Below are 11,673 nucleotides of genomic sequence, written 5' to 3'. Positions count from 1 at the left end.
AGCATTCTAGGCCTTGCTAGAGAATTTGACCCTGAACTTTGCTTTCAGAGATTCAGCTGAAAGGACTGGCGATTATAAAGCATCATGTGGAAACACTTCTCCAGCCACTGGATGCTCTGAATCCAATGTGCCTTGGGTGATGTTGGACCACCAGGAAATAAATGGCTCAGATGGCTTTGCTTGATCTTTCTACAGATCTGTCTTTACTGTAGTTGAGTTTAATATCACCATCTGCACCAGTCTCTCCCCTGCTCCGTGCCCTGGTGGGTGTGTCTTCATGGACTTCATCAACAAGCTCCCTTGTTCTTTGATGTTGGAGCCTGCGAAGGAGAGAGGCATTTGACTGGGGACCCAGGCTCTGAGTGGTGGATCATGATGGGGTCAAAAAGATGGCAGGCAACCCAGGCCTTTTCTGAGTCTTTGACGCTGGGTGACACTGGGGACATCTAGAAGAGGTGATCTCAGCCTGGACACTAGCTTTTTCAAGACAGGTTGTATCAGCAGGGCAGTGCTGACACACCTTCCAGTTGTTTCTGGATTGGTTGAGGGCGACCCTGCAATATTTTGAAGGTGAGGATTTGGGTATGTGTGGTCAGGGCATAAAAGTAAATACTACCCCATCCTGTAATCACAAGCTGGTGAGTCAGGTGCCATTTGGAGCCATTTGGATTATACTAGCCTCAAGGGTGAAGACTCAGCGTTGGATGTGATGGGGAAAGGAGATGGCCTGAGGAAGCCTGGCAGGGCCCGCCCTGTCCTGTACAATTTACTTTTGTTGTGAACCAAGTCACTCCCTGTACTTTTCATGTCTGATGACTGCTTTCAGCAGGTTGGGGATCATCAGGCTCCTCTCCTCTCTTACTCTTTTCCTTTCTCGTTTTTTTTTTTTTTCTTTTCGTTGGCCATTTCTCCCACCTGTACATTCATACGAGCTCATGTTTCATTAGAAAAACCACGGTTACTAGACTGATGTTTAATGTTGCACAACAGTGAGGCTCTACTGAGCCCAAGTGCAGCTCTTATTTCCCCCAATCTTTGCATTTTTCTTAAACACAGCTGTACTATGCAATTCATATCTATGTCATGAAGTCCTCTTTTCCCCCACCTCAGAGCAATTCTGGGGAAGTGCTGTGAATAATAGTCTCTGCCCTCAAAGAGCTCAATCCGTTTGTAAGTTCCTTGATGGTGCCTGTGGCTTCCAGCCATCAGCAGTCCCGTCCTCCGGAGCTGTGCTGTCCAATATGGTAGCCACGAGCCACAGGCAGCCACTGAACCCTCATGAGATTGGACACATGCTAGTTACTCAGTGTTTGATGAATGAGTCATGCATGAGTGAATGAATATGGAGGGCTGGTTTCAAACTGAGATGTACTCTAAGTATAAACTACACATGAAGGTCATGAAGAATTCATACGAAAAGGTGTATGAAAAATATTAGTATTTTTAAAAAGTTCATTACGGGGCGCCTGGGTGGCTCAGTCGTTAAGCGTCTGCCTTCAGCTCAGGTCATGATCCCAGGGTCCTGGGATCCAGCCCCGCATCGGGCTCCTTGCTCCTCGGGAAGCCTGCTTCTCCCTCTCCCACTCCCCCTGCTTGTGTTCCCTCTCTTGCTATCTCTTTCTCTCTGTCAAATAAATAAATAAAATCTTAAAAAAAAAATTAAAAAAAATAAAAAGTTCATTACATGTGGGAATGATAATATTTAGGATCTCTTGGGTTAAATAAGAGACGTTGTTAAAATCAATTTCATCTGCAGCTACTTGAAGATTTAAAGTGACAAATGGGGTTCGCTTTTTGTTTCTCTTAACTGCTTTCTTCTAGATGGCCTGCTTGCACCTCCCCCCCTTTCCCCCCAGAAGGAGTGTATACTTCCTCTGGAGGCCACTGACCCTCATATGTAATACCTGTCATACTCTAGTGGCTGCCTGTCCACATCTGAAATCTTTACCAGACTGAGAGCACCTCGCGAGAGAGGAACTTACATACCCAGCCTACCGTGTGGTGCTTGGTACAAAGAGGTGGACAACAATCATTTGGTAAATACTGATCCAATTCTTCTATTAGACTGCACTTGTGCGAGGCTGGCATACACAAGTGTTAACATGATCTTAAGTATAATACTTATGAGTAGGCACTCAATATGTGTGTGAAATATCCCAGAGATAACTTCAATTTTCAATGTATGATGAATTTTAAAAACTCTTGTAAATGTCTTCTTAATTCCTAATTATTACCTTTCTAAGGGGAAGATGCTGGGTAACACAATAGTGCTCACGCACATGTGGTGTGTGTATCTATTTCATGGTGCACATGAGTGCTGCCGGATATGGTTGAGATTGTAGTCCAGGTGGTCACACCTGCCCGTTTTCATTTGCAGATAGGCACAAAGCCCAGGTGGATCCCAATTAATTCTCAGAATTCTCTGAGGGTTTTAAAACCAGTTGAATCAATCAACTGTAAAGGAGAAGTACAAGTAAGATAAGGGCTACAATTTTTTTTTTTCACCTGAAATATGCTGAATTTAAGAGAGTAAACACACTGGTAAATATTTATATAACATTCCACCCTTGACTTTGATGATTTTGCTTCTCATTAGGACTGGGCTTGCTTTTATGCCTACTCAGGCCAGAAGCAATTAGGTAGCCTGGCTCTAATGCATCTTCATGGTTAGATGTTAGTTAAGCACATCGGTGAGAGTAGATTCATTATTTGTGAGGAAATTTTATGCATTTGACTCAAGATACCTAAGAGTCTGGTATCTAAAATTAACACAGCATTAGTTTTTCATCAATCATTAACATAAAGGGAATCACTATATCTAGAAAAACTAGGTAGATTTAAATAAAACTTTAAGGCTTTATCTGGTTAGTTAAAGAGACATTTTAATTATTAATCCTATATTTTTAAAAAAAGATTATTTATTTATTTGAGAGAGAGAGTGAGTGCATATGAGCAGTGGGGGTTGGGGGGTAGAGGGAGAGAGAGAATCCTTGAGCAGATACCCTGCTGAGTGCAGAGCCTGATGTGGGGCTCCATCCTAGGCCTCTGAGATCATGACCGGAGCCAAAATCAAGAGTCACCTGCCCAACCGAGAGCCACCCAGGTGCCCATCCTATGGATCGTATTTTTGAAAAATTGTCTGAACCCTTATTAACTATTGAGTAATGGAAGGAGTTGACATAGAGTGGTACGCATATACTCTGATGCTGCCTCTTCTATGAAGACACATCTCCCATCCTAGTACTGCCCTCAACACTTCGCTGGCACTTAATATTTAACATCTTGAATTAAAGTTATTGCAATAACTATCTTATTCCAACCTCTATACTATCTTTTTCTTACTCACTTTTCTAATTCTGTAATACTTAGCCAGTGCTTTCCACATGGAAGCTCTTCTCTAACTGCATGTGGAATCAAATTAAAATGAATCGAGTAGAGACCTGGGAGTCATGAACCCTGGTCCAGTCACTGAGCAGCTCTACCACCAGTCCGGCGATTTCTCTGAGCCCTGGGCTCCTCTTGCCTCTGTTCTTCCTTCCCCACAACATTATCTTTTGCTATCCTGTCCTGAACTTTGTCACCCTTCACCTACATTATGGTAACCGACTCTACTACACACTCTCATGTGGTGGCTCTGTGCTAAATGTCAATACTTTATTTTATTTAATCCTTATAATTGATGAGATGGAGATCATCAGCCCTCTTTTCAGCTGATAAAACTGAGGCTAGAGAGAGACTGAGTGCCATGTCTAAGGCACTAGTAAATTGGTAGAGTCAGGATCTGAATCTAGAGACTTGTGTCTGATGTGCTCTGGCTATTCTTCAACTTATTTTTCAATCAGAATTATTTCGAGAAAGCCCCACTCTAAACTAGTATACTCCTCCCTCCCCAATGCATTAAAACAGAACAACATCTACAATTACTGGTAATTGCTGTGGATCCAACTATCAGTACAAGAAGCAAGAAGACCTCAGCATGGGTTGTTATCATAGTTACAAACTATCACAAACTTAATTATTGGGTAGAAATGTGGAATGTTGCAGCCAAATATGAGTATAATGAGCCTTTACCATGAATGAGTGGAAGGAAACCTGGACTCTATTTCTGGGTCTGCCTCAAGCTTTCTCTGTGGCCTTGGGCAAGCGACTTCAACACTCAGTCAGTATCCTGGGGTAAGATGGTGATGATGACACACAGTACCTACTTATTGTGCTGGTTTGCTGGGACTGATGAGTACGTTGGTCAAGGGCTGTAGATGAGAGGAAGTATAATTTTTTTTTTTTTTAAATGACAAATTGCACTATACCTGGGGCAGTGTAGGGCAGGGGAAAGTGCAGGGATTCTGGAAAACAGATGATCTATTTCCTTATTTTAAAATGGAAGGTGGGATGGGATGGAGGGATGATCACCTGCTCTTCCTGCTGTAAATGCTGACGTTCCACTTGCGCTCAAGAGAGCTGTTAATTGCTTTCACATTTCCTAGGAATAACTGGACAAAATGAAGTTACTACCATTTAGGACAGACATGGACAAACGACTCTTCGCTGACATTTGTCATTCTTTAAACACAGTGACATCCCGTTATTAAGGAATCATAGCTCATAACTAAGACAGAGACGAGCGCCAGTTACTTTTCTTGACTCCGTCCACTTTTTAAAAAAACCGTCTCACCTCCCGCATGCATGTAACCTATTACGGAGTTTCTTTCTTTTCCTGGAGTTTAAGGGCCCGCATTAAGCGCCGGCGCATCGTGGGGATCCCCTTGCACAGCTTTCCCCCAAGGCATTCTAAATGTATTGTTCATGAATTTGCGTTAGGATTGCTTGTGTTGCAGAATTTTAAGAAATAAAATTGCAGAGGTTTAAATTCTACATGTTGAAGTGGGTGGGTCATCACCGGGTCACACAGGAAACTTCAAGGTAAATAGTATGGCCTCTGGAGAAAGGCCGGGTCGAGTCAGAGCTTCACCAACCTCTCCCCAGAGCAGACGATTAATTTTTGCTTTTAACGCATAACAACCTCCGCTCGGCCTTGCAGCCCGGCAAGCGAGCCAGTGCAAAAACCCTGCCAAGATGCGGGCCGAGCGAGGGCGGGGGCGGGGGGAGACGTCGGCGGCGCGAGGGCCCCCTTGGGAGGAGAAACCTCGGCTGGAACAACCGGGACCAGCCCCGTCCCTGTCTCCTGGGGGAACGTGGGGACGGCTCCTCTCGAAGCGTCTCTGTGCGCAGAGTCCGCGGCGCCAGGAGTGAAGTGTTTTCTCTAGAAACGATTTCTCCCGAACCCCCTAGCCGGAGGAAGGGGATTAAAAGTGACAAAGAAAGGGGGTGGGCTCTGGAGAGACCTCGGGGGTGGGGGGTGTGGAGCGGCGCCCCCGAGGAGGGGCTCAGCGATACGAGCGCAGCCCCCGCAACGCGCTGGAGGGCTTGAGGCGGGCGGGTGGGGGACACGGTGCCAACCGCGGGGGTCGGCGGGGCGGGGGGAGGGGCGCCCCGGCCTCCCACCTCCGTGGCGGCGCCCGGGAAAGGGCGGGCCCCGGCGGAAGGCCGTCGGTAGGGGCGGGCCGTGCGGTCGGGGTCCCGCGGCTGCCCGCGCCCTGGGGAGGGAGGCGGCGGGGGCGTGGGGCCGCGGCCGTGCGCTCCGCCCCGCGCGGGGAGCGGGCCGCGCCTCCCCCTGCCGCATGTGCGCGGTGTTGTGTGCCCGGCCCTGCTCCTCCTCCTCCCCTCCCCTCGCCGCCGTCCCCTCCCCCAGCGGCCCCGAGTGAGCGCGAGCGCCACACAGCCCCGGGCCGCCGCCGTCCAGCGCGCCGAGACGCCGAACAGGTGGCCGGAGGCTGCGGGCGCTGCAGCGGGGAGAGGCGAGGCGAGCTCCGGGCCAGGCGAGGGCGGCCGGGCCGGGCCGGGCATGCTAGCCGAGCGGCCCCCCGGCGCCGCCGCTTGCCCGCGCCCCTAGCCTCCCGCGCGCCCGTGCAGCGGCCCCGCCGCGCCCAGCGTCCAGCCGCCCCTGCCCGGGGCCGCTCCGGCCGCGGTCAGCGAGGGGCGCGGGCCGGCCCGCGACAGCGGCGGCGGCGGCATGAAAGTGACCGTGTGCTTCGGGAGGACCCGGGTGGTCGTGCCGTGCGGAGACGGCCACATGAAAGTTTTCAGCCTCATCCAGCAAGCGGTGACCCGCTACCGGAAGGCCATCGCCAAGGTGAGGGACCGGGGGCGCACGGGGCGCGAGGGGTGGGGGCGGGAGAAGGGGGGAGGAGGAGAGGGAGGAGGAAGAGGAGGAGGGGGAAGGCGCCGGGATCAATATGGCGCTTCCTGGAAAGGGGAGGAGGGAGACGGAGGGGAGGCGGGGAAAGGGAAAGTGCGGCGGCCGGGCCGGGCCTCGCGGGCGCCCCCCGCCCCAGGCTGCGGGCGGCAAAGTTCTCCGCGCGGGCCGGGCGGGTGGGGTGGGCGCAGCCCCGGGTGGGAGCGCCGGACCCCGCGGCTCCTCCCCGGCCGAGCGCCGCCCGCCTGTCCCTCGGGGCTCCGGCCGCGGGGCGGGCGTCGGCCACAGGCGCCCCTTAGGAGCCTGTCCTAGGAACCGAGCCCGAACTCAGCCCTCCGGGGCGCGGGCGAAACCTGGCCGGACGCCGCTCCCCAGGCTGCAGGCGGTTGAAATCCAGCCTCAGGCCTTTCCCCGCTCCCAGGCCCCGCGGCAAAGGCTGGGGAAAAGGAACTTTTTTTGGTTGGAGGAGAGTTTAATTATTCCCCGCACGGCGGAGAGCGGCTGCATTTGTACTCCAACACTGCCTTCGTCCGGGCGGGGGAAAGAGCCGAAGCCACGAGCCCTTTCGTCTCCCGGTCGCGCGCGGGCAGGACCGGCGCGGCGCGGTTTGGGGGCGGCTGGTGGGGGAGAGTCGCCGGCAGCCCCGAGAGGGACACGCGCTTCCATGGGCTCGCGGACATTGGTTGGGCACGGAATCTCGGTGTTGAGGGGCTCCCGTGCAGGACTCCTTTAAAAGGCACAACCCTGAAATCAGTCACCGAATTAAAAGTTTTTCTGCGAGGACCTCAGCGTTTACCTATCTGGAACTAGTTCCATATGGTGCTGGGGCTGCGGAGCTAGGGCCTGATTTCGGAGTGGAGTAGATTTCCCTTTTTCTTCGTGGAGTGATAACATTGTCTCCACTTAACTGCATTCCTCTACAATGTGTCAGAAGTGAAAAGGCATTTTGTTAAATTGTTTTATCGGCTGTCTGTGTTTGACAACAGCCTATGCCTCCGAAGTTTCTGTCAAGCACCTGAGGATATTTCCTTTGCTGTAGAGTAACGTTTGGTGGAAGGCATGTTCACTTAAAAAATTTCTCATTTGTTTCCGGTAGTGGAGTGGCCTAGCTTCTGTGGGCTTTGGGGCGGCAGGCGAGGGGCCGGTGGCTTTGCCAGCCTGAGTGTATACAGGGTGCGCCCTCCAGTAATCTCTGAAATTAAGGGAGAAAAACTTTTTACACTGTTGTTTGCTTTTTAGCATATATTGGAAAGAATAGGGTAAATTTGGCCTTTTGAAGATCATCCGGGGAACGTTTAGGAACCTGACATAAAGATGGAAGATGTTGACTATATTTAACAGCTCTAAAATGTTCCTTACAGTTGGTTTAACTGTTACTGAAAATCAAATAAAATTAGTGGAAATTGGGCACCCGTTTATTTTGCAGTGCTGACAAGGGGAAACATAACTCTCTAAACCTACATTTAGCATTTTAAAAGATTGTTTATAAATGGCAGTTTATGATCTAAATGTTCTAAATCAATAATCAGGTTGCTTATGCACTTTGGAGACCAAAATAAGTTGTGAAAGGAAAGAGAAATACAATAATATAACCTAGGCAGTGTGCCTGTGTTACTGAATAGGGAGGACATTTCCTTTCATTTTACTAATTTTACTTGGTTAAAATTAGTTGTGTTTCACTATGCACACCGTGGACATTGGTCGAAAAGCCTGTTTGGGAGATAAAAATGTAGTTGATTGATCCAGTCATTCATTCCTTCCACAGAAATTCTGAAGCATTTACTTGTTCAAGGCATTGTTCTGGGTGCTGGACATCCAGGGGACCCACTGGCTGCTTTGTGGAAGTTGGGAGTGTAAGAGTCTAGGACGAGAGGCTCTGAGGTCCTTCAAGTGAAGGAGACGGTGTTCTGGACTATCATGCTGTGGTGCAGGGAGAAGGGAATGTGTCTGGGATGTTGGGTAGATGTAACTGAGGGGTCTTAGTGATACATCTGGACCTTGTTTTTAAATATTAGTGGTAGTTGTTTCAGAGTGACCTGGGAACATGGAAAAGGGAGTGCGGTTTTCTTTTTTCTTTCTTTTTTTTTTTTTTTAAGATTTTATTTATTTATTCGAGAGAGAGAGAATGAGAGAGAGCAAGCACATGAGAGGGGGGAGGGTCAGAGGGAGAAGCAGACTCCCTGCCGAGCAGGGAGCCCGATGCGGGACTCGATCCAGGGACTCCAGGATCATGACCTGAGCCGAAGGCAGTCGCTTAACCAACTGAGCCACCCAGGCGCCCCAAGGGAGTGCGGTTTTCTTAAGAGAGTCTGGGGAGGTATGCCTAAGTGAAGGGGCGTATGAGCTGAGTTTTTAGAGGGTAAGTGTGAGATGACCAGGTGGAGATGGAAGGAAGGGTGATTCTCAGGGTGATGGTAGCATCGGAGTTGGATGTAAATGAGAAGGAGGAGTCAGAGATGAGTCAGGGCGTTCTAAAATTATTTAAAGGCTCTTTCAGTGCAATTCACAGTTCAGTAGGTGAATTTTAAGATGGACTTTGTAGTACACAGAGTTTAATCATTGGATCACAAGACTGTTGACTCTCAGATGTTGCAAGAGCCTGAGTGTCTTCCAGGTTCATTGGTGCTTTTTCTTCTTAAATTGTTAGGTAATGGTTAAGATTAAACTTTAGTCTTTCTTCTCTTTTCTCCCACCTTATTTAAGGTGATTATGAAGCTAACACATATTAACACTTGCTTTAACTCTTATTTCTTTTTTACCTCTTATTGTTTAATAGGACAAGGTAAATTTTGTATGAAGAATTGGGTAGCTGGCTAGTTGTGGAGTGGTGTTTAAGTTGCTAGGTGACATGTGGCTTGACACAAACTCCCATTTGGTGGGGAAAAATGTGGAAAGATCATGTTTATGGCTTTGTATAAAAGTCAACTAAGTTTCCCTCCCACCGCCAACCCCCCCCCCAAAAAAAATAAAGGAAAAGGGAAAGAAAGATCCCAAGTCACTAAGGCTTTCTCTGCAATAAGCATTTTGTAGTGTGATGGGGCTATTTGGCATTATATTTGAGCTCTTTTCAGGTTAAACAAATCAGTTTTTTCTGGACAGTCGAGTGGTGTGACTTAATACCAGAAATGTCCTCCACAAGCAGATATTTAAAGGCTTACACTTAGCCATAGCATTTTTTTTTCCTCTAGTGAAAAAATGTTTTTCTGCTTATGATCACTGATGGGTGAAAATGTTTTGGCTGTCCCATCTCCACCCACCCATCCTCATCCAGACCCTGCTTAAGGAGGGTGTTCTGCTAGACATCGAGAATTATGTTGCAGGAACTATTTTCGGGTGCTTCGAATTGGAGGACTGTCTGCTGTATATGTGTTTGTTCGTTCTTCTCGTGCCTGCAGCCTGACTCATCCTTGAGTCCTGATGGACACAGGGTGCAGAGCACCAACTGCAGTGACTTTTTAGTGTGGTGCCCTTGGTTTCTGAGGTTTCTTTGCTGGCCAGTCTTGAATTTTGAGTGAATCAAGTCTGGCCCTGAGGCTTTCCATTTTTCCTGCTGTACATCCTAAATCTGGTTAGGAGAAAGATAAGAAAATCTTCGTGTTTGTTCAAAAACATGTTGATATTTTGGAGGGCTGCTGTGTACAAAACGTTACGCTCTATGGGGAAATGTAAGACGAAATTCTTGCGCTCGAGAAGAATATAATCTAGGAGACCAGATGAGTACATAAAATAGTAACAGTAGGTGGGAGCATTAATCAGCAACAGGGTGGTACAGACAGTAATTGCTTCTGGATTTCAGAGGTGTGAGTGGTTATTATGGCATTGGGTTGGGAGGGGGATCCTATTTGGTCACTAGAGTTGGTATTGGGCTTAGCCCTATGAGAGGGCAGTGCTTCCTAAATGGATGGTGGAGTGATCTCAGAAAGCATCTGCCTGGCTAAGATGTCCTGGTTCTGAAGGCCTACATTGGGGTCCAGGCATGAGACTCCGGAGAGCATTTGCTGCTATCCTGAGAGGTGGGAGGGAGGGGATTGTGTGAACACAGGTGATTCATGCTTTTGGGGCTAGTTTGGCTCCTGTGGAGCACTCATGCCAGATGGTGGGTCAGGATCAGGAGGAGGATTGTGAATGCCAGGGCATGACACTGGGACTTTGTATAGTTGAATGGTACGGGAAGGAGTAGGGTAATTTGGGCAGGGCAGCAATACGGGCTAATGGTCCTCTGGGAGGATATCTAGAACAGCTGTTTGGATGGGATCTGCCTTCAGTCTAAAATGCTGCTGAATGCTGAGTAAGGAATAGAAGGGTAAAGTGAGGGAGGGGAGTTGCCGGAACCTTTTAACTCACTGCTTTCCCCCATAGCCCTCTTCTCTTGGGGGGTGGTGGGAGCTTTGGATTGTGTTTGGAGACCTAGGTTGATGTATTATTGGTAATACTGTTTTTTATTACCATTTAACCTTGGGAAAACTAACCCTACAGAAATGCATTTCCCGATGTCTAAAGTGGGTTCCTCCCTTGCAGGGTTAATGTGAGCACTGAACGGATGGTGAATGTGAAACTCTTCAGTGCTGGAGCTGAATCACTAATGTTTTACTCACCGGTTTTACTTGCTGGGAAACTTTCCCAAGTATCCTATTATTCCTGTTTGGTTTTTTCTTCTTTACTTAAGAAGGTAGTGTATAATTTAATTAAAGAGTAGGTAAAAATGTTAATATTTGCCTAAGCAGCACTGCAATCAGAAGAGCAAAGTGTGTGCGTGTGTGTGTGCGCGTGCGTGTGTGTGCCTGTGCATACGTGTGTGAATATAAATGCAGCCAATATTGGCTTTACTCTAGGTTGATTATCTGGGCCTCTGGCCTTTGGGCCACAGCTTTTGTCCCTGAAGCATGGGAACCTGAGTTGTTTAATAGTGATTTGTTGTTATTAAAACAAACAAACTTGAGTTTACAGACAGTAACTTTTGAAAATGTGCTTTTCTATTTTTGGAGGGGGAGGACTGTTGATTACTAAAAAGATATAAGTCTTGGTTTTTATGAAAAATCTTAACAGTTGATGTGAGATTTTCCTGCAAATACATCTATAACTGCTTGTTACACATTTACAAGCTTATTGAAACTTTTAGGAAAATAGTAATATTGTAGAGTTTGAATGACAATAGAGGCAAGCATAAAAATAGTGAAATGAAATAAATGTTGTTTTATTAACATTTTCTGTCTTCCCTCTCAAAAGTGAAAAAGAAATGCAATGTGTCTGAAAGGCTGATCTTTCTAAAATGCAAATCTCATTGTACTCCTCTGTGTAAGTGCTTCTGCACCTGCTTTCCCCAGAGGCCAGGTCCTGCCACCTCAGCATAGCCTGTCCCTCACTGTGCTCCCCCATCCCATAATCCACCCACTTGGACTTGCTCACACTTTCCTGCCTCT

General features: G+C 48.1%; 1 protein-coding gene across 24 annotated transcripts in view; it reads left to right on the top strand.

Moving 5' to 3' along the window:
• The first annotated feature begins 5,939 nt into the window (after window positions 1–5,939).
• The window catches only part of PARD3 (par-3 family cell polarity regulator), a 657,675-nt gene continuing 651,941 nt past the window's right edge, over window positions 5,940–11,673 (top strand). For all 24 annotated transcript variants that reach the window (XM_035029555.1, XM_035029556.1, XM_035029553.1 and 21 more), the window contains exon 1: window positions 5,940–6,190. In XM_035029555.1, the coding sequence (XP_034885446.1) occupies window positions 6,071–6,190 (120 nt within the window). In that variant the 5' untranslated portion in view covers window positions 5,940–6,070. The remainder of the gene's footprint in view (window positions 6,191–11,673) is intronic.

Source organism: Mirounga leonina, unplaced genomic scaffold, assembly GCF_011800145.1.
Source record: "Mirounga leonina isolate KUSES-001 unplaced genomic scaffold, KU_Mleo_1.0 Mir_260, whole genome shotgun sequence".
Taxonomy (NCBI): domain Eukaryota; kingdom Metazoa; phylum Chordata; class Mammalia; order Carnivora; family Phocidae; genus Mirounga; species Mirounga leonina.
Note: the sequence above shows the minus strand (reverse complement) of the source record. Positions and strands in the feature narration are given on the sequence as shown.